Here is a 22545-nt window from a genome sequence, read left to right as displayed (position 1 = left end):
CATCACTACCCCTCCCACATTCACCCCCCCGCTACTTCCACCCAAAGTCTTTCATTATTATTTCACTGTTGTTACAGGTATATATAAATGAATAAAACACGTAAATACAATTTGCTGAGTCTCTGCAGTGTTTCCTGCATGTATATGTGTCTAGGGCTTCTGCCTTCCAGGTACTGAAACAAAAGGCATATGACAGCATGCTCATCCACCCCTACATCAAGAATTTTAAAACACACACACAATTTAAATACAAAGATTAAAATTGAGTGGAAAAATAGTCCACAGAATATGAGAAAAATCTTTGCTAATTATAAAAACGTGACTGAGTTGACCATGGATTAATATGTTAAAAACTTTAAGAAAGAGTAATAATAAACCAAATAATCAATATTAGACTGAACTTGTTGCTATGACTGAATCCGGTGCAGGAGCTACTATAGCTACAGAATCCACCGGTCACTGGATGGCTAAAACCAGGTGAATAGACCTCTACCAGGAAAACTACAAAAGGTGTGCTGGTGGGCAGTTTATCCAGTAATTTCATAGCAACTGCTGCTGGGACGAACATCACCATCTGAACAGGAAATTGAGAAACTGTGAACTAAGCACAAACTCTAAAACAATGCTCCAAGGGTATCACAAAGCCACAGGCCAGAAGGTGAAATCCCATCAACTGGAGACACAGTTTGTCTCTGCCATTCCCAGCTCAGTTAATGGACTTGAGTACTACAGCAAGAAAACAAACAGAAATGGAACTAGGAATATGTAAAAGGCATTATTTGCCTTGATTAATCTGGTCTCATTTCAGGTATACAGGAATGGTTCAACAGGCTTGAATCAGTAAATGTGTTATATAAATAAGCCCAAATATGTAAATCATATGATTAGGATATACAAAAGGCCTTTGACAAAATCCTAAGCCCTTTTATAATAAAGTCCTTGGGGGATACTAGAAAGGGGTGGAACATATCTCAATAGGTATATATGAAAAATCTATAGCACCATTATGCTAAGTGGCAAAAACTCACAATGCATTTCAAGTAAAATTATGAACAAGACTAAGAAGTTAACTGTCATCAATACTATTTAATATAATGTTTGAAGTCATGGCTAAAGTAAAGGGATAACTAAGAATGGAAGAGGTCAAAGTATCCCTATTTGGAAATGCTACTATGCTACTGTGAAAGACTCCAAATATGTCACCAGAAAACTCCTAGAGCTGATAAGAATTTTCAGCAAAATGGAAGGTTACAAAATTAACACACTAAAATCAGCAGCCTCCGTATTTATCAAAACAAATAAACAAACCTTGGGATAAATCTAATTAAGAAATTAAAGACCTATAGAATAAAACTATTTAAATACTGAAGAAATTGAAAACACCAGAAGATGCAAAGCCCTTTCGTGCTAATGAATAAGAATTAGTCCTGTGAAAATGACCTTTCTACCAAAAGTATTCTACATGTCTAGTGCAACTCCCATCAAGATTCTAATGCAGTTCTTCACAGAAGCAGAGAAAATGTGTCTTAAGATTCACATGGAAGCATAAGGCCCAGGAAAACCAATGAAGAAGAAACAACAAGAAAAAGATGCTGAACAATAAAAACACAATTGGAAGTATCACTACTCCTGACTTCAAGCTATACTCTGGAACAATAGTAATAGTAATGATTTTCAAAAGGGCCAAGGTAGTAGAACAACAACCTATACTGATCCCTGGAATACAATTGAAGATCCAGATAGAGGTTCAAACAGCTACAGTTATTTGACTTTTACAAGACAAAAATACATACTGGGCAAAAGACAGAAAATGGTACTTGGAAACCTGAATGTCTACAAGTGCAAAAATGAAAGGTGACTCCTATCACTCTGTTTTTAAAAAAATCAATTCCAAATGGATCAAAGAGTTCAGTGTTAGACCTGAAACTCTGAAGCTACTAGAAGATAAAGTAGGGAGTACATTCAAATACACAGGCGCAGATAAGGACGCTCTGAATAGGAGTCCAGTAGCTCAGGAATAAGGCCAACAATCAACTGCCGCCATGGTGTGGAACTTAAAAACTTTTATCCTGCACATAATCTGTCAATCAAGCAGTCTACAGAACGGGAGAAAACTCTCTACCAGCTATATCTAATAGGAGATTCCTGCAGAGAATACATTAAGTACTACAAAACTCCAAACACATGGAAAACGACCCCATTAAAAATGGCGTATGCAATGAAAGTTTTCAAAGATGAAAAAAATCAGTAAGAAAATTATAAAAAAGTGTGTAATGAAAATTTGATCAACTTCATTTCTTCATCTTACACCTGTCAGAATGGCCAAGACTAAGAAAACAAATAATAAATGCTGATTAAAAAACAAACTGCCGGGCAGTGGTGGCGCACGCCTTTAATCCCGGCACTTGGGAGGCAGAGGCAGGCAGATTTCTGAGTTCAAGGCCAGCCTGGTCTACAGAGTGAGTTCCAGGACAGCCAGGGCTACCCAGAGAAACCCTGTCTTGAAAAACCAAACCAAACCAAACCAAACCAAACCAAACCAAACCAAACCAAACCAAACCAAACCAGGAAAATAGTAACCTTGACCTAATGTTGATTAGTTCAGCCATGATGGACATTAGTGTAGAGGTTCTTTTAAAAATAATTTAAAAATAGAACTGCCACATGTCCTGACAATACTATTCCTGTGCACATACCCTAAGAGATAGATACTTGTACTTATGCACTCAAGGAAGTGCAATTAAAAACTGTCAATTGTTGGGTAGATAGTGAAAACTTGGTACTTATATATACGGTGGAATCTCATTCATAGGTAAAGAATGAAATTATGAAATTGGAAAGAGACTTAGAACTGAGTGAAGTAACCCAGACAGACTCAGTAACCAGACAGACTCAGAAAGACAAACACCTAACGTCCTCCCTTTTATGCAGCTCCTACTCATACAGTTTTTAAAAAAGATTTATTTTATGTATATCATAGTTTTTAAAAAAGATTTATTTTATGTATATGAACACATTGTAGCTATCTACAGACACACCAAAAGAGGGCATCGGATCCCATTACAGATGGTTGTGAGCCACCATGCGGTTGCTGGGAATTGAACTCAGGACCTCTGGAAGAACAGGCAGTGCTCTTAACCACTGAGCCATCTCTCCAGCCCCTACTCATACATTTTTATAGCAGTGTACTTGACATTGTATGCTATAAGGGTCAGGCAAATAGAAGGGGGTCACTCAAGTGTGCAACCTATCACATATGAAACTGAAAGAGAAGAAATAATGAAGGTAAAAATGTGTAACAGGGAAATGGTAGAATAGGGATAAATAGGGGGAAGAAATAACCAAATACAAGCATATATGAAAATCCATCTAGAAAATTATAAACTTATTTCAAATATAAATTTTAGAGTATGAATGGAACCACCCTCAGTGGATGAATAGTATTCCTACAAGAAGCCATGGGTTACTTAGTGAAAATCCAAGTGCCAAGTGCAGGACATGCCACAGAGATCCCCTGCCAAATACAATCTGTTACTATTGCTCTTGGTTGCTTAGCAGAGCAAACTGTTAAGACCCTATTGCTGAAGTTACTGCACATTTTTTTTTTTTTTTTTTTTTTTTTTTTTTGCCACAGGGCACAGAGAAATCAAGCTGGAACTGAAAGATGGATACCTACTGGCTAGCCTTCATCATGCCAGAAGCAGTTATGTAGGCTGAAAGGGAAGAAATATGAGCAGTCTTACCTAAGTATATGTCTGGTGAACTATAATAATGACCTACCAGGCAACATGTACCTTAATAATAAAATAGTGGAATAAATATTGCAGGGCTGAACAACCCATTTCTGACTGCATTAGAGGCCATTTCCACAGGAGGAAACTCATTCCAGCCCCCCCCCCCACCTTCTCTCTTACTTCTCAGTATTTTTAATAACAAAATAAAATATAGTAAGATAAAAGAACTCTAAGAGAAGGTACAAGAATCAGAGACCCACCTGTCAGACCCTCAGGAGTCCCATAAAACACTAAACTGAAAGCTATAATGTATATATATGCAGAGACCTTGGTGCAGACTGGCTCAGACCCTATGCTCGTTGCTTCAGTTTCTGTGAACTCCTATGAGCTTTGCTTAATTGATTCAGAGGGCCTTGTTCTCCTTACTCCCTCCATCCTCTGGCTTCTACACTCTTCCTGCGAGCTCTGAGGGAGAGGGACTGATGGAGATATCTCATTTAGATGCTCTCCACATAATATCTTGCTGTGGATCTCTCTCTATTTGTGCCCATGTGCTGTGGGAAGAGGCCTATCTGATGATGGCTACATAAGGCACCAATCTATGAATATAGCAGAATATCATTTTATCAATAGTTTTTTTTTTTTTTTTTAGACCAGTAGTATTTGATTTTACCCTAGGTCTCTGGGATATCTAGTCTCTGGTTCTTGGTCACCCAATATTGAATATAGATTCCATGTCATGGAAAAGATTTTAAATCAAACAGCATTGGTTATTCCTATAAGCTTTGTGCTACCATTGCTCTAGCATATTTTGCAGACAAGACAGATTGTAGATCAAATGGTTTGTGGCAGGTTGGTATTTACATTTCTCTTTTGGTAGCCTGCAAAGTACTTTTTCATACCAAAGACACTAGATGTAGTGAGAGTTCTATCTAGGCACCAGCTCTACCTCTTCATGTTCAATGAGTTGTATGGATGGTGTTTTAAGCAAGGGGCCTTGCTGTCAGTTTTCATACAACAGCCTATTGTCTTGGCAACATCCTGGGATTTTTTAAAAAAGATTTATTTATTTATTTTATGTATATGAGTACACTGTAGCTATATAGGTGGCTGTGAGCCTTCATGTGGTTATTGGGTATTGAATTTAGGATCTCTGATCACTCTGGTCAACCCCGCTCGCTCTGGCCCAAAGATTTTATTTATTATTTTAAATAGGTACACTGTAGCTGTCTTCAGACACCCCAGAAGAAGGCGTCAGATTTCATTGTGACTCACATTGTGAGTAACCTGTGGTTGCTGGGATTTGAACTCAGGACTTTCAGAAGAGCAGTCAGTGCTCTTATGCGCTGAGCCATCTCACCAGCCCCATCCTGGGATTTCTATGGGATCCCTTTGGCCAACAACTCAATTGGATGTGTCCTTATACTGGAAGCATTGTTTGCTGACAAGAGATGCATACCTAGTTCTTCAAACCCAGTTTAAAAGCCCGTGGCTGGTGAGGCCATAGGTCCTGGGGGAGGGGGACGTACTACTATATTTACATGGTCACCTCGTCAAACCATCTTGTAAGCACTCACAACCAGAGATTAATGTTCTACACACTCTTCATCAGAGATGGTAGAAACCCATACCTGACCAAGTGCCATGAATAAGTAAAGGTAGAGTGTTGATTCCTAAATGGGTCCTTCCCTTCCAGGACCAGAGAATAGTGCAGAAGAGGGGGTAGAATAAGGACAAAGGATTAAAAAAGTGGAGCAAAAACATGTAAAAACTTGCTGAGCATAGTGGAATATGCCTTTAGTCCCAGCACAGGAGGCAGAGGTAGGCAGAACTCTGAGTTAGCAGACAGCCTGGTTTACATAGCTAGTTCTAGACATCTAGGGCTACATGACAATGAAAAAAATGATGTGTGTTGTGTATGCTAAGAACTCACTGCACCTATGGTAACCTGTACCAGATTGGGCCAATTCAATCATGAATAGGGGAAAGAAATGTGAATCTCCACATATCCAGTAGGGAGCTATGCTGTGGTAAATCTCCAACCCAAATATGCCCGGCAATGAAACCAGAACTCAGTTAACATGAATACATGCTGTGTGCCTAGATTGGGCAGACCTGCCACTACACTACCATCTTCCACATCTATGAGACCCCTTAGAACTTGCGGTTTCTCTAGGCCATGTTTCTTCTGCTCCGCTTTTCTTCTTCTTCCTCCTCCTCTGCATCCTCTCCCTCTTCCATTTTCTCCCCTCTCTACCTTTCCTTTTATCTGCCCAATCATCAGCTCTCCTTTATTTTACAAATTAAGGTGGGAAGCAGGTTTACAGGAGGGCTATCTATCACAACAGAGCTATTGACAGTTCTGGTTGTTGGAGAGAAACAGTCATCTTTCCAGTGGTAGAGGCTCAGACAATTTGCTCTCCAGAAGATCATTTCTAATCTATGCTTGAGCAAGAAACTTGAGTTGGACTAAACTGGGGCACACATAAGACATGGGAAAAAAAGGTGACTTGTTAAGGATCTCAGCTAGAGAGGGTGGGAGATGAAAAGGAATATGAGAGAGAAAAGGAATTAATTATGTAAGTGTTTAAAACTGTCAGAAAAATTAAGAGCAAGAAGGGACTGGAGACGTGGCTCAGCAGTTAAGATTTCTTGCTAGTGTTCAGAGTGGACTTTAGTTCCCAGCACCTATTTCAGCTGTTTGACAACAATCTATAACTCCAACTCCAAGGATCTGAGAATTGTGGCCTCCACAGGCACCCATATGAAGGTCAGTTTAAACATATACACTCACCAATAACAATTTTTTAAATTATGCCCCCCCCCCAAAAAAAAAAACAACCCTGCAAAACACACAGCCAAACATTGGCTTGTGCATTTTAGTCCTGGCCATTGAAAATCAGAGGCAGGTGAATCTGTGTGTTTGAGGCCAGGCTGTACATAGTACCTGGACAGCCAGAGCTACACTGTGAGACCCTTAAACAAACAAACAAACCAAGGAAGCAAACAAAAATAAAACCAAACCAAACCAAAGCAAACCAACCCCCCTGTAAAACACACATACAAAAATCTCATATGAGGTGGTAGTGTAAGTTTTAATTCCAACTCTTTGGAGGCAAAGGCAGGAACTATGTAAGCTCTAGGCCAGCCAAGCATACATAGTAATATCCTATCTACAAACAAAAAAGAAACAAAACACCTATTAGAACGCATACACTAAAAAGCACAAAATATAAAATCTATACAAATGCCAGAAACATTCCATTTTTCACATAAATGTAAGGAAATAGCAAAGGGATTAATATTTTTTAAAAATGACATGTAAGAGCAAGAAAGCACTTTTAAGCAGCTTACAGTTTCACTTTCAAATGAAGCACATTTGCCAACAAATACATTTTATTACAAATGTATCTCCGTTCAATGACTCCAACAGCTCTACAGTAAGGTAGAAAAAGCACTGCCTCACTTCATTAAACAACACCCACCGAACTGTAATTAATTAATCAAGCTTACATCACCTCAATGCAAATGTTTCTTTATATGGATGTGGTTGGATTGCTAGAGACAGTGTCGTGTTAGATTCAGCAGTTCAAGAACCAGGAAATATAGGCAGGCAAAATCATGACATTATTCACCAAGTCTTGTATCAGAAATATAAAAAAAAAAATAATGCAAACTAAAGATCTCATGTAAGAATCAGACAATGATAAAAATGATCATAATTTTACTGTACTCCAGGTTATTTCCAGAAATATCCTGTGCAAATAAATTTGTTGTCTCCACATTTATTATTCTTACAAGATTAGACTACATGATACTTCAGACTTTTTTGAAAAAACAAAACAAAACAACCCACGTTTCTCCTATTTGCTTTGTATACATAATTTTTAAAAAAGACTTATTTATATGTATATGCATCACATGTGTTCTATACCTATAGAGGCCAGAAGAGGGCATCACAGTTCTTGGATTTGGAATTGCAGATGCTTGTAAGCCACACAATGTTGATGCTGAGAGACAAACTCAGGTCCCCCGGCAGAGCAGCATGGGCTCTGAACAGCTGAACCGTCTCTATAGCTTTTTCTTTTCTTCTTGCAAAGAAAATTCTACTTGCTTGTAACTGGCTCATCCCAAACTTCCCATGGGGTGTTCAAATCCACTATATCCATTATAATTCTCTACTCTTTACCATCCCCATCTTGCCCAGTGCTAGAATAAAAGGCACATCCTATCATGCCCAGTGCCATAGGATTTTATCCTATATATGCTTGCGTATCAGGGATACAACTACACTTTTGAAAATTTCAATTGTTCTCCATATGTATATACACTTTAAATAATGGGTCTTTGTGAGCTGTTCTCACATTTCTTTCATGCATATAAGTTGTGCACAGACAAGGCCACCAGATACACTGCTGTAAAATTCTCAGTTCTTTTCTGGTGTGTGTAAAGGAATGTGGAACACATAAAAGCTTCTCGATTCTTACATGTGTAAGGTTTCTCTCCAATGAATTCTTTCATGTTTCACAAGGTAGCTACAATCACTGAATGCTTTCCCACATTTTTTACACACGTAGGGTTTCTCCCCAGTGTGAATTCGTTCATGACGGTAACGGGCGCTCTGATGTGTAAAGGCTTTTCCACAATGCTTACATATATAAGGTTTCTCTCCAGTGTGAGTTCTTTCATGGTTCCGAAGGTATGTGGAACACCTAAATGCTTTTTCACAATATTTACATGCATAGGGTTTCTCTCCAGTATGAGTTCTTTCATGATTGTGACACGCCTTCCGTTGAATGAAGGCTTTCCCACAATGCTTGCATGGATACGGTTTCTCCCCAGTGTGGATCTTTTCATGGCTGATAAGATGACTGGAATGAATGAATGCCTTGCCACACTTTTTACAAACGTACGGTTTCTCTCCAGTATGAATTCTTTCATGACTATACCGGGTACTGGAATGGGTGAAGGCTTTTCCACAATGCTTACATGTGTAAGGTTTCTCTCCAGTGTGAGTCCTTTCATGGTTGCGAAGGCATGTGGACCATGTAAATGCTTTCCCACACTGCTTACACACATAGGGCTTCTCTCCAGTATGAGTTCTTTCATGATTGTAGCAAGCATCACGTTGGATGAAGGATTTGCCACACTGCTTACATGCGTAAGGTTTCTCTCCAGTGTGAATTCTTCCGTGATTGCGAAGGGATGTAGAACAAGTAAATGCTTTCCCACATTGCTTACAGACATAGGGTTTCTCTTCAGTGTGAATGACTTCGTGTCTGTAGCAGGCACTGTGATGACTGAAGGCTTTCCCACAATGCTTACATGTATAAGGTTTCTCTCCAGTGTGAATTCTTTCATGGACAAGAAGGTGTGAGGAACGAACAAAGGCTTTGCCACACTGCTTACACACATAAGGTGTATCTCCACTGTGAATTCTTTCATGTTTCTGGAGGTATGAATAGTGTCTAAATGCTTTTCCACACTGATTACACACATAACATTCCTCTCCCGTATGAATTCTTTCATGGTAGACAAGTTGGCTGAAATGAACAAAGGCTTCCCCACATTGCTTACACATAAATGGTTTCACTCTAGTGTGGAGTTGTTCATACATCTGAAAATAAGCATATCTCTGGATGGCTTTTTCAAACGGATTATATGTACCTTCACTGTCAATTCTCTCATAATTTTGATCAGAAGTGAGAATCCTATAGGCTTCACTAGGCTGTTTCTTTTGATAAACTATCTCTCTAGGACCTTCTAGTATGTGAGAGGGCTCAGAAGTGACATCTGCATAACGTTTCTCATACTGAAAAGCTACATGCACATGTTCCTTATTCTCAGATGGTTCCGCTCCAGTTTCATCTGTGAGATGCACACGCGAAGGGGAGTGAGCACGGATGCCTCTTGCACACACATTGCTTTCATACACTGCTGTTGCAGAAGGCATGCCCTTGTTAACAACATATTCTGGAATTCGGCGATGGGCTTCTCCATACTGAAAACTATTTTCATATTTACAATCTCTCCCAATCATCTGAGTTCTGCAAAAAATGAAAAGAGCATAACTAATATTTTATGATTAGCTAAGAGAAGTACCAGGGGCTAGGAGCTGTGGCTCACTTCCGTTAACTCCTGTTAATAAAGTATTTAGGAGGCAGCAGTAGAGTGACACCAGCTTTGAGGCCCACATAGAAAGAGTCTGTACTAAGTGTAGTGTTTACTCTTATAAGGATTTTTTTCCCCAGGAGTTTGGACCTTTGTGGGCTCCTCATGCTCCACTGCAATACATGCACCAATTCCTATAGAGGTAATGCTAATGAGATGCCATGGGCTATGTAAAACTAACTAACTAACTGAGAAAGAAAGAAAGAGAGAGAGAGAGAGAGAGAGAGAGAGAGAGAGAGAGAGAGAGAGAGAGAAGGAAAGAAAGGAAGGAAGGAAGAAAGAAAGAAAGAAAGAAAGAAAGAAAGAAAGAAAGAAAGAAAGAAACCTTCTTAAAAAAAAAAAAAAGACAAAAAAGTGCTGGAAGAGGGATGTGAGGAAGGATGCCAGAGGAGTTGGTGAGGAAGGAGGATAGATCTATGATTAGATACATTGCATACATGTATGAAATTATCAAAGAATAAGTTTTTTAGAAATGTCTACACCAGTTAACAATGGGGACTATGACTTATATAAAGGATGTGGATCAAGCATGATGCAATTGAAATATCTGAATATAGTTCATGAGATTTATTGAAGCTAGATCCAAATTAAAACTAAACTTCACTGTACTTAACATATATCCAAATTCTAAAGTAAACCTGATAAAAGAATATTAAATACTTGTGTGCATGAAGAGAAGGCTGTATATATACAACCAAGTCTTACATTGCTTAAGGTAAGGCATTTAGGAAATCTTAATAGATTAAAGAGATGGACTCCTCAACAGCTCTGGATGCACAAACTCAAGTGTTGGTTTTAGAAATTTGTCAAAGAACTAATTTACATTTAGATGTAGTTGGATCATTGGCTTTCATATTTCCTAAAACAAATTGCAAACATTCGATGCCAATCCCCCTCTTTGAATGTGGATTACCTCAGACTTCTGCCGTTGGCATAGTCCTCTTCAATGTTTTCTTCTGTTTTCCCTGGAAGTAAATCAAAAGAAACCATTACGACTTTTCCAACACTAGAAAACACTTCTAGTCTACCTTTGACTGTCGTGTGACGTGACCTGCTCCTTCGCCATCATGTCCCCTTTTCCACATGAAACTACACAGAGGAGCAAGAAACAGCTGTCCTCTCACTGAAGAAGCAGGACAATCAGTGTTTTTACCTATGGAGATCAGGTTCATGAAGGTTTCTGTCATCACATCTCTGTAGAGCTTCTTCTGACTGGAATCCAACAGAGCCCACTCTCCTGGACTGAAGTTCACAGCCACATCCTCAAAGGTCACAGGCTCCTAAAACAATAGGGAGATGGTTAGTATTAGCAGCCAATTTGACAAGACCTGCGACCTTGACAGGGCCAGGCCATTGTCGTGAAAGCTGGAGGATAAGAGTACTGATAGAAATGTAGACAGGCAGCCCTCCTGTGTCATTTTAGAGAGAAACTGGAGCTCTATCAGAAACAGACAGAGGGCATTTGTGTCCTACCTTTGCCACAAATCTGGATTCATTCTGCTCAGGGCTTAAGATCCTCAATGAAGTTGACTATAAAGACAACGGAGCCGGGCAGTGGTGGCACACGCCTTTAATCCTAGCACTTGGGAGGCAGAGGCAGGTGGATTTCTGAGTTCAAGGCCAGCCTGGTCTACAGAGTGAGTTCCAGGACAGCCAGGGCTACACAGAGAAACCCTGTCTCAAAAAAACCAACCAACCAAACAAACAAAAAAACCCAAAACAACAAAACAAAACAAAAACCCAAAAAAGACAATGGACTAATTTATTTGACAGAGGAAAGGAGAGTGTGCAATCTTTTTTTTTTTTTTTTTTTTTTTTGGTTTTTTTCGAGACAGGGTTTCTCTGTATAGTCCTGGCTGTCCTGGAACTTACTTTGTAGACCAGGCTGGCCTCGAACTCAGAAATCAGCCTGCCTCTGCCTCCCAAGTGCTGGGATTAAAGGCGTGCATCACCACGCCCGGCTGAGAGTGTGCAATCTTAAAGTCTTAGACAAGCAGATCACAGACAAGGCAGCAGTATTGATTGAAGAGGCCAGCACTGGACACTGGGGCAATACAGAGGTGGGCAAGAATAGGGAATAACAACAATGTGGGACTGCACTTGGCTTGGATAGTGTAAATATCCATTTCTGAAAATTGCATCTTGTAACTTATTGTCAATCTAATACCCTCTATGGGCCAGGATGCAAGTATGGCTACCTTAAACATTATTCTACTAATGTATTCCTAAATACATTATCCCACTTAGCAAAACTTTGCTAATTTCTGGACTCCGTTCAAATACAAATTAGAACACATCCAGCCTATCTGGCTCGGAACTAGTTTTAGGTACATGGGCACATAGGCACAGTTTACAAATGCGTAAGAAGAATCGTTTTTCTATCTTATGCTTATGTATAACTTGGCAAGGATGTGACCACATTCTGATAAATTATGGCAAGGACGTGGGCTGTGAACAAAGACTTATCGCAAATCAGCCTATCGATCAGAATCATCTGGGAGTGTTACCCTCCTTAGCAGCCAAACCCCTTTCAACTCTGTAACGAGTAACACGAGTAACCTCACTCCTCAGTACTGAAACCAAACTTTGTAGCTACATTTGTTGTAAAGGGCTGGAGAGATGGCTCAGCAGTTAAAAGTCACCTCTTAAACAGGAGTGGAGTTTGTCCCCAGCACCCACCTCCAGGTGGCAGGTAACTAAGCCCAGGTGATCTGACTTTGGGCACTCACTGGCACTAACACTCTCATGCACACTGACATACATTTAAACAAGATTAAAAAAAGTCTATAGCAAATGTGCCTCATGGTATTCATGTGGTTCCCCTAACACGCGGAACAGGGGCTACCTCTGTCTGTTCCCTAACACGTGGAACAGGGGCTACCTCTGTCTCTGTTCCCTGCTGTTGGATGCCCTATCCCTCTACTTGGAATGCCTAGATGGGGCCTTTTTGAGAGAGGATGTGCCTAGACCTGCTGTGACTAGATGCCCCAAGGTGGGGTGGTACCCAAGGAGGGGGACTCCCTTCTCTGAGGGTAGGAACAATGGGAAGAGGGATTTGTAAGGGTGGGACTGGGAAGAGAAGGGCAGGGCTGGGATCAGGATGTAAAATGAATGAATAGAAAACAATTTTAAAAAGCAAATATATCTTTTTGTAAAAGCAGGTGTTTCTTTTCCCTCTTCCTCCTCTTCCTCCTCTTCCTCCTCCTCCCCCTCCCCCTCTTCTTCTTCTTCTTCTTCTTCTTCTTCTTCTTGTTCTTCTGCCTTCCATTTTATCCTCATTCTTGTGTGTGAGCTACAGAGTGTCACTGCCTCAGGAGTTGGTGTGTGCTTGTGGAGACAAGCAGAACAGTAAAAGGACAAAGAGAAAAAAAATTCTTTGTGGGCATAGATTACAGAAAACAATTACAAGCTACTGTGTTGCTGGCCACATGTAATACTGAGAAATGATGGTGGAAAATGGCTTTGTTCTGGGCCCTGAAGCATGGAGCAAACTAAGCCACTCCTCCCAAGGTGTAATTGCTGAGCCACAAGTTCCACAACCACCCCAAGTAAGCAAGCCTCTGATTGGGAAGGCTTTTAACATAAGTTGCTACTTTATGGATTATTTCTCTCCTATTCTCTAATCAAATCCCAAGGAAGCAGGAAGAAGGCTCTCTCAAATCAGAGCATTTCCTTGACTCTCTTTACTAGATAAACCTTCACCAGCTCTCATGCAAACAGTAACTCAACTCAGGAGTCAGTGCTTTTACAAGAGGTTTATTAGGGGGGTTCGTGTTCTCCAACTGGAGGTCCCACACACATATTAAGTCACAGAAAAGGCTTTAACAACATGGGACTCCACTTGTCTTGGGCTATGTACGTACACCACTCAACAAGTCACCCTCCCACCCCCCTGCATTAAATGATGGAAATAAGTTCCTCCCCTTAGAAAACTTAACAAAGACCTATTCCTAGTCAAATACAAGCCAGTACACATCCAGGACATATGGAAATTGGACCAATCCAGTACTAGCTATAGTTTGCTATAGGCTCATTATCCAGTTTGCTATAGGCTCATTAAGGCAAACTGTGCCCTTCGAGGGATTTTTTTTTAGGAGAACCATTATTTACAGTATTATGCCTAAACATACTTAGGAGAGCATATGATTAAAATCAGATGTATTACAAAAAATGACATATTAACTCTCTGTCAATGATGAAGATGTGATTTTGTGGAAGAAAATAAGTGGACAAAAATACAAAGGACCTCAATGTCACACATCAAAACAATCTCTTTATTATAGATGTGCCAAAGTATGAAATTCTCACAATACTTTAGACTAGGTCGGTTAAATTCCAGCATAGATTTGGGAGGAGCTCACAAGATCCACTTCATGATGGCTGTTGGGGGAGAGTCAGTATTCCTTTGTGCCCTACGGGTAGGTTGATCATGTTCCAATGGATGAGGCCATACCCATCCGTTTTCATCGGTATTTCCTAATGGCTGAAGACAGTGAACACTTCTAATGCTATTTGCTATTTGCATTTTACATTTCTTATGAGAATACTCTGTTCAGGTTCACAGTTGTGATTGTTGTCTTCTTGTTCTTCTTCCTCCTCTTTCTTTTGAGTTTTTGAGAAAGGGTTTCTCTGTGTGGTCCTGGAACTCACTCTGTAGACCGGGCTGGCCTCAAACTCAGAGATCTACCTGCGTTTGCCTCCTGAGTGCCAGGATTAAAGACATGTGCTACCATGCCTGGATGCTATAGTCCACACTTTTCTTTTGAACTTTTTATTGATTCTGAGTTTCACATCATGTACCCAGTACTGTTCATCTCCCTGTCCCCTCCCTGCCCGTTGCCCCTCAAAACTAAAAAACACAAAACAACAACACAAACAACACAGCATAGAAAAAACGTCTCGTCATGGAATCTGTAGAATGTCAGTGTGTCCACAACATCCTTTCCGTTCACACATCTTCACTTGCAAATGTTGTTGCAGGGACTCACTGGTCTGGTTTGAGGTCTCTGACTGCTGTGACACCATCAAGATTGGATCCTCATCAGGACTTCTTATGGTTATTCTGTTGTTGCCCCGTGTCATGGCGATCCTGCAGCTTTGGAACAGCAGGCCTGACCCTTTCACACATCACAGCTGTTTGCAGATGATATAGATTTTGGAGTGGGCCAACTCAGAGCTCTGAATCTGGGCCTGAGAAGTAGCTGAACTGGTCAGCCTGCTGGTTCCCCTTATCTCTACCACCAGATCGAGCTTTTCAGCACTGGCCACCCAAAGCCACCATCAGTAGGAGAGGGTATCAGCTTTCCTACACTCATGCTTTCAGAGCTGGATCACTTGCACCCTTGCCTCCAGAGCCAGCTTCACTGTGCTGCCCAGTCAACCAGGGCCCATTTTCCCAAGTGCTACAGTCTGTGAGGGTCTGAGACAGCTCTCCTGCTCTTGCACCTTGGGGGCTGACTCATGTGCCTTTGCCATCAGGGTCAACTCCACTGAGGTGCCCAAGTGAGGGGCAGGCATAGCTTTCCTGAGCTAATGACATTTTGGGCAGCTTTCCTGATTGCCAGAGGCAGCGAGGGGGGGTACAGGGGGCACCACCTCATGCATGCATACCATTCCATGGTGAACGAATGATGGGGTCAGCTTTCCCATACTCACACCCTTGAGGCTGGCTTACCCACACACCCACCAGGCAGGGCCAGCTCTAGTGTGCTGCCTGGGCAGGGTGCAGAGCCCTCTTTCCCTAGTGCTGCCGCAGGTGAAAGATGGAGCCAGCTCTCCAGAGCACCGCATCCAGTGAGGAGCAGGGCCAGTTATGCATAGACCCTGGACATCCACATGAATCCTGGTGGCTGCCCTGACCAGGGCCATCCCCATGTTCTCTAGTAGTAATGCAAGCCATGAAATCAACACTGACCCCTGCAACGGCTGCATAGCCATGGACTCAGACATGGCCTTCAGTGGCAGCTTGGGCTAAGACCTAATCATGGTCTCAGGTGGCAGGGCTGGCTACTCATAACAGGCTACTCCTGTCTACCCTGGAGTCTCCAGTCCCATCTCGCTTCAGAACGCTCAAGCCATTTCACTTCTCTTTCTCTCTGATCTGACAACTACATACTCACATTGTGGTTGTTCTTGCTACAGATTGGCTATGCAACTGGCAGGCCCCTGGGTGATACCATCTATCCACGCTGCATGGTGTGGCAGTGAGCGGGTGACTGTGGTTCCCTGTGCCATGCACTAGAGGGCAGGTTTGTGGGTGGCATGGCTGTCTGCAGTTTTCTCCCTGTCTTCCTCCTCCTGCACTGTGCTGCCTGGATTTAATTTGATTTAATTTTATTTTTATGAGTCCTAGGCATAAGACACCTTTGGCCACCAAGCGAGGCATTAGGCTAGATGAACAAAGGACTGCCACTGCCCAATGTAAGAACACCACCACCAAGGTGTGTCTTTGACCACTGCCGTGTGTGTGTGTGTGGGGGGGGGGGGGGGGGGAGGATAGGGGGGAGGGGAGCACAGTCTACATTTTAGTTGGTGTTGATGTCTTGATTTTTAGCAAAAAGGAGGGCTAGGAACTGGGTTAACCAAATAGCATCACGAAACACTACTAGTTTGTAAGCTAATTTAAAATACAGTTTTCTTGGAGAGAATAGGAAAAAAAGTCTCATTATGTAGCCCTTGTTGGCCTGGAACTCTGTTTGCAGACCAGGCTGGCCACAAGCCCACATAGATCTAAACAAACACAAGTACCACATATTAGTGAATAATGTTACTCCCAAATGTCACAGGGACAGGTCATCATCATATAGGATTTTGGTCAGAGAGCCCTCTGCTATCCACCCCCTGTCTGTAGTAGCATCCTGTCTTAGTTAGGGTTTCCATTGCTGTGAAGAGACACCATGACCAAGGCAACTTGTATAAAGGACAACATTTAATTGGTGCTGGCTTACAAGGCAGAAGCATGGGAGCATTCAGGCAGACATAGTGCTATAGAAAGAGCTGAGAATTCTGCATCTTGATCCAACTGCAGCCAGGAGAGAGACTGGCGTCCTGACGCAGCTAGGAGAAAGCTCTCTTCTGTAATGGGTGCAGTCTGAGTATAATAGGAGACCTCCAAAGTTCATCCCACAGTGACACACTTCCTCCAACAAGGCCACACCTCCTAACAGTACCACTTCCTTTGGGCCAAGCATATTCAAATCACCACATTCCACTCCCTGGCCTCCATAGGCTTGTTCAAACACATGACTCTATGGGGGCCACACCTAGCCATAGCATAATGCAAAAATACATTTAGTCCAATTTGAAAAATCCCCATGGACATTGGACTGTTGGAGTCTGATTTTGCTTTTGATTGTGACTGTGCCCTGATATTTTTCCCTCTTGAAGGAAGAAAGTATTTTAGTGGAGCCCACAGTTAAGAGACTTTTAATTATTAAAAGACTTTGGATTAAAAGAGATTGGATATTTTAAAGGAATTGAAATTTTAGTATGTAAGTGTCTTAGTCAGGGTTTCTATTCCTGCACAAACATCATGATCAAGAAACAAGTTGGGGAGGAAAGGGTTTATTCAGGTACAATTGACCCCTTGTCAACTTGACACACAAATACATCACTAGTAAGCCTCAACCCTTAGTTCTTATTCATTCCCAAGATCTAAACAACTTTAAAAGTCCCACAGTCTTTACATATTAAAAGTTCAATCCTTTTAAAATATCCAATATCTTTTAAGATCCAAAGTCTTTTTACAATTAAAAGACTCTCTTAACTGTGGGATCCACTAAAATATTTTCTTCCTTCAAGAGGGAAAAATGTCAGGGCACAGTTACAATCAAAAGCAAAAATTAAACTCCAACTGTCCAATGTCTGGGATCCAACTCACAATCTTCTGGGCTCCTCCAAGGGCTTGGGTCACTTCTCCAGCCATGCCCTTTGTAGCACACACCTTGTCTTCTAGGCTCCAGCTGCCTGTACTCCACTGCTGCTGCTGTTCTTGGTGGTCATCTCATGGTCCTGGCATCTCCAAAATGCTGCTGTCTTCCACTGTAACTAGGCTTCACCAATAGCCTCTCATAGGCTCTCTTCATGGTGCCAAGCCTCAACTCCTTTGCATGACCCCTTCAGTCCTGGGCCACCAATTGCAACTGAGGCTGCACCTTCTTCAATGGCCTTCCATGGCCTCTCACAGTGCCGAGCCTCAGCATGACCCCTTCATGCCTTCAAAACCAGTACCACCTGGGTAACTCTTACACATTACCAAGTCCAGCCACAGCACAGTACAACCTTGGCTAGCTCTCGAACACAGCCTCTGTGCTTTCAGAAAACACTTCCCAGAAGATGTTACCTCAATGATGCTGGTCTCTTCTTAATCACTGCTAATTTCTTAGCTCCAGCTAACCAGCATCAATAGTCCCAGTAATGCAAAGTTTTTGCTTTAGTAGTTCTGGTATCTTGTTAATCACAGCTGATTCTTCAGCCCCAGCTAACCAGAACTACAGAACCTCCACAATCAAAGTAACAATGGCCCAGAAAAGAGTCTTTAATCTTCCCTCTGAAATTTCACAAGCCAGGCCTCCATCTTCTGCATTGTTCTCAACATTATCTTCCAAGCTCCTACACAACATCCCACAAAGCTCTTAACACCAAATGGATATTCTGGCCCAAAGTTCCAAACTCCTTCTACAGCCCTCCCCAAAACATGGTCAGGTTGTCACAGGAATACCCCACTCTGCTGGTACCAATTTGTCTTAGTCAGGGTTTCTATTCCTGCACAAACATCATGACCAAGAAGCAAGTTGGGGAGGAAAGGGTTTATTCAGCTTACAATTCCATACTGCTGTTTATCACCAAGGAAGTCAGGACTGGAACTCAAACAGGTCAGAAAGCAGGAGCTGATGCAGAGGCCATGGAGGAATGTTCTTTACTGGCTTGCTTTCCCTGGCTTGCTCAGCCTGCTCTCTTATAGAACCCAAGACTTCCAGCCCAGAGATGGTCCCACCCACAAGGGGCCCTCCCCCTTGATCACTAATTGAGAAAATGCCTTACAGTTGGATCCCATGGAGGTATTTCCTCAACTGAAGCTCCTCTCTCTGTGATTAACTCCAGCTATGTCAAGTTGACACAAAACTAGCCAGTACAGTAAGAATTTGCAAAGACTGTGGAACTTTTAAAGTTATTTAGCCCTCAGACTCATCAGTGTTGAAAGTTCAAAATTCAAAGTCTCTTTTGAGATTCATGTAATCTCTTAACTGTAATCTCCAATAAAATCAAAATCAAAACACAGATTGCATACTTCCAACATATTATGGCACAGGATATACATAATTATTGCAAAACATCATAGCAAGGAAATACTGGACCAAAGCAAGAAAATACAAGCTGGTCAAACTCCAAACTCCATGTCCAATGTCAAAGCACTCTTCAGATCTCTCTAACTCCTTTAATCCTTGTTGATAGTTGTTGACAGATCTAGCATTCAGGACCAACAAAATTCACTATTTTGGGCTGGTTCCACTCCCTATTAGCAGCTTTCCTCAGCAGGTAGGATCTTGTTCTAAAGTAAGCACTCCCTTAATCTGTTTATCTCCTCAAATACAGGATTTAGCTCAATTGTACTTCCGGGTCCCTTTTATTACTTGAACCAAACATTTTGTATTTTTCCTTCCTAAGGTGGCTAATCTTGATTAAAATACTCTCCATGAGAGTACACCAGAGGGCAAAGTCTATGCTGAGCTTTTCTGGGACTTCCTTTGTCAATGCAATTAGTACAAATCAGCAGACTCTTTAAGCAAGGATAAAAGGCAGCAACACTCTTCACTAAGACATCACAAGAATGAACTCCAGAGATCCAATCACCCTCAGCCCAATGTCTTCCATATTCCGGCTAGGATGGCCCATTAAGTCCCACTTAAAGCATTCCATGACTTTGCAAATCCCAAGTCCCCAAATCTACATTCCTCCAAACAAAATCACTGTCAGGTCTATTCCAGCAACACCCCACTCCTGAATTGAAAATATAATGACTGGAGGATATGAGCAGTACCGTGAAATGCTGTGTTCAGTGCATGGCGTGGCTGCTGCATACATGAGTTAACAATAGCTTGTGGTTACCCACACAAATACTGCATGAAATCATGCCAGTAAAAAAAACTCCAGCAATGGACTTGGGAGTGGCTTCCAAAGCCCCACCATTAACTGAGAGGCAACTGTTGGAATTTCAGGATTTCACTATGATCAGCAATGGCTCATATTTTTAATCCCCTCAACACCACTTCTAAACTCCATCTCTTATATGTGATTATTTTTCCCATATAAGGAAGACAGTTAGGTCTTCTACTCTAATGTCCTCTATCACCCCCTTTTACATGGTGTGCTTGAGCATGCATGCTCACACGGGCACAGGCACATGAGCGTGAACACACACACACACACACACACACACACACCCCTGACATTCGAATGGATAATTGTTAACAAACATTTGTATGTCTTTTATGTGTAACTCTTCTTATTGCAATAAACGATATAACTATATTTTGCTTGATTTTCTTTCTTTAAAACTTATTTTTTTATGTGTATCTGTGTATGGTTGTGTGTATACAATTTGTGTGCAGGCTCTAGAGGCCAGAGAAGAATGTCAGGAGCTGAATTTACAAGTGTTTGTGAGCTGCCCAACCTGGCTCTGGGAACAGAATCCAGGTTCCCTGCAAAAGTGGCGAGCATCCTTGACAATTGAGTCACCGGTCTCTCGAGATCCTACACGTTCATTTTAATTTGGTCTTATTTTCTTTTCGAATTCTATTAGAAAATCAAAAGTGCTCTTTTCTAAATACTGTGTCCCAAGACTTTTTTAAAAAAATTCATTGTACAAGTAATTTAAATTTATTTTCAAATAATAGTATATTGTTTCATAACAATGTTACCCTCTCCGAGGTCCTTCTCATTTTAGTATGCAACTGCTCATTATTTTACCTATAATTAGCTAAAATTGCCTAGTACCTGCTAACGTTCCCATCAATTTGAGCATGAATAGAACACAGAATTTTAAAAAGTAGTCATTTTCTTTGTATCATTTAATACTTTTTAAACATAGCAGGATATAAAATCAATATACAGTAAGCAATGTTATTTCTCTACTCCAATAAAGATTAGAGCAGAAGGGAAAATCAGAAACAAAATACCATTCATGTTAACAGGAAAAGAATTACTTAGAAATAAAGCCCAGTAAAAAGACTTCAGCGATGACAACTTCAAATGGTAAAGAAATAGAATCCTCAAGTTCACGAAGTGGCAGAAATAATACTGTTCGAATGAATATTCTACTGAAAATACCAACTCCCCCACACCCCTAAAAGAATGTCATCTGGTAAATACTGATCAAATACTCTTAGTCACAATTTCTTCTTCTTGGAGAACCGGCCTCCAGCACACAAGCAAACGATATAGACTGGCAAGCACCTGATCTACTTTACAGGGCTCACAAAAACCAAGTCTAGGAAAGCTTTTTAAAAACCCGAATTTTGGCTTCAGAAATGGTCAGTGGGGAAAAAAAAAAAACCATCATTATACTTCTCTACTTTCTCTAAGATTGAAAAATTTGGCCCACTCTCACGGACGGCACAATTAAATACTCTTTAATCTCATTTTTAAAAGGGCATCACGCGCGCGCGCGCGCGCACACACACACACACACACACACACACACACACACACACGAGAGAGAGAGAGAGAGAGAGAGAGAGAGAGAGAGAGAGAGAGAGAGAGAGATTAATAAGTTGTCCCGGCCTAGTGTTCAACTGCAGTACTGTGAAGAATATAATTTACAAAGGCAATGAGAGAAAAGAATCGAAAGTAGCAGAGATATGCCTATAAGGCATACGAGCAACTGCTCACACCACCCAAGTCCCCTTACACCACAGTCTGGACACCGCGTCACCAACCTGCAGTGCTGCAGTGTCTGCGGAGGCGCAGGTTCCAGGTGAGGACTAACCCCATGAAGATAGGGGCCTGGAACGAAGTAGCTTCCCTAGGACAGAACAGAGCGGGCTCCGGTGCCCGGTCGCCTGCTCTGCACACAATTCCAGTGTCCCGCTCCAAGGCACACTAGGCTGCACAGCACCAAGGGAACGGCAGGCAACAGCGCCACAGACTGCAGTGTCACAAAGCTTTCACTTACGACTCCAGGAGCCCAAGGCATACTCACCATTTCCTCTTTCAGATGCATCCAGGTGTTCTTCCTAATAGGCCTAAAAACAGGAGATATAGTCCAGCCCCAACACCACCACAGACCTTCTCAACAACACAGGACTCAAACATGGCGGCAAGGGCGGGACTTTCCGAATGTACCGGTTCGTCATTGGACAGTTCACGAAGAGCAGTAACAGCATCCCTGATTGAGGAAAGATAGTGACAGCCTTGACCTTAAATGCCTTAATTAATAACATTCCTCTTTCCCAATGCAGTTAGAATTGCAGATTCTTTTGTACGCCAGTTTTTTGTTTGTTTGTTTTCGTTTTGTTTTTTTAAGCTGGGCTAAGCCGGTTCCGACCTGTTTTATAACTTTGCATTTAAGGGGAACAAGCTACTTTATGCACGTTGTTCTTGTGAACTCTGGGGCCCTCTATTGCTTTGATTAAAAACAGTG

General features: G+C 41.6%; 1 protein-coding gene across 1 annotated transcript; it reads right to left on the bottom strand.

Annotated features, from left to right (window-relative positions):
- Window positions 1–6810: 6810 nt before the first annotated feature.
- LOC110284022 (uncharacterized) lies at window positions 6811–22223 on the bottom strand. Its single transcript, XM_029471068.2, has 4 exons — window positions 22105–22223; window positions 11059–11185; window positions 10819–10870; window positions 6811–9781 (listed from the first exon to the last, which is right to left on the bottom strand). Exons 1-4 carry the CDS (start codon window positions 22123–22125, stop codon window positions 8218–8220), a joined length of 1764 nt encoding a protein of 587 aa, XP_029326928.2. The 5' UTR covers window positions 22126–22223; the 3' UTR covers window positions 6811–8217.
- Between the last annotated feature and the right edge of the window lie 322 nt (window positions 22224–22545).

Source organism: Mus caroli, unplaced genomic scaffold, assembly GCF_978045245.1.
Source record: "Mus caroli unplaced genomic scaffold, Mus_caroli_1 scaffold_18, whole genome shotgun sequence".
Lineage (NCBI taxonomy): Eukaryota > Metazoa > Chordata > Mammalia > Rodentia > Muridae > Mus > Mus caroli.
Note: the sequence above shows the minus strand (reverse complement) of the source record. Positions and strands in the feature narration are given on the sequence as shown.

What these genes read in the sequence shown, in the direction of transcription:
- LOC110284022 (XM_029471068.2), bottom strand. Translation starts at nt 22,125, where the DNA reads ATGCATCTGAAAGAGGAAATG. An exon ending in TGCATCTGAAAGAGGAAATG is followed by an intron (nt 11,186 to 22,104) that starts GTGAGTATGCCT and finishes CTATTGTTTTAG; the next exon opens with GAGCCTGTGACCTTTGAGGA. An exon ending in GCCAACGGCAGAAGTCTGAG is followed by an intron (nt 9,782 to 10,818) that starts GTAATCCACATT and finishes CATTTTTTGCAG; the next exon opens with AACTCAGATGATTGGGAGAG.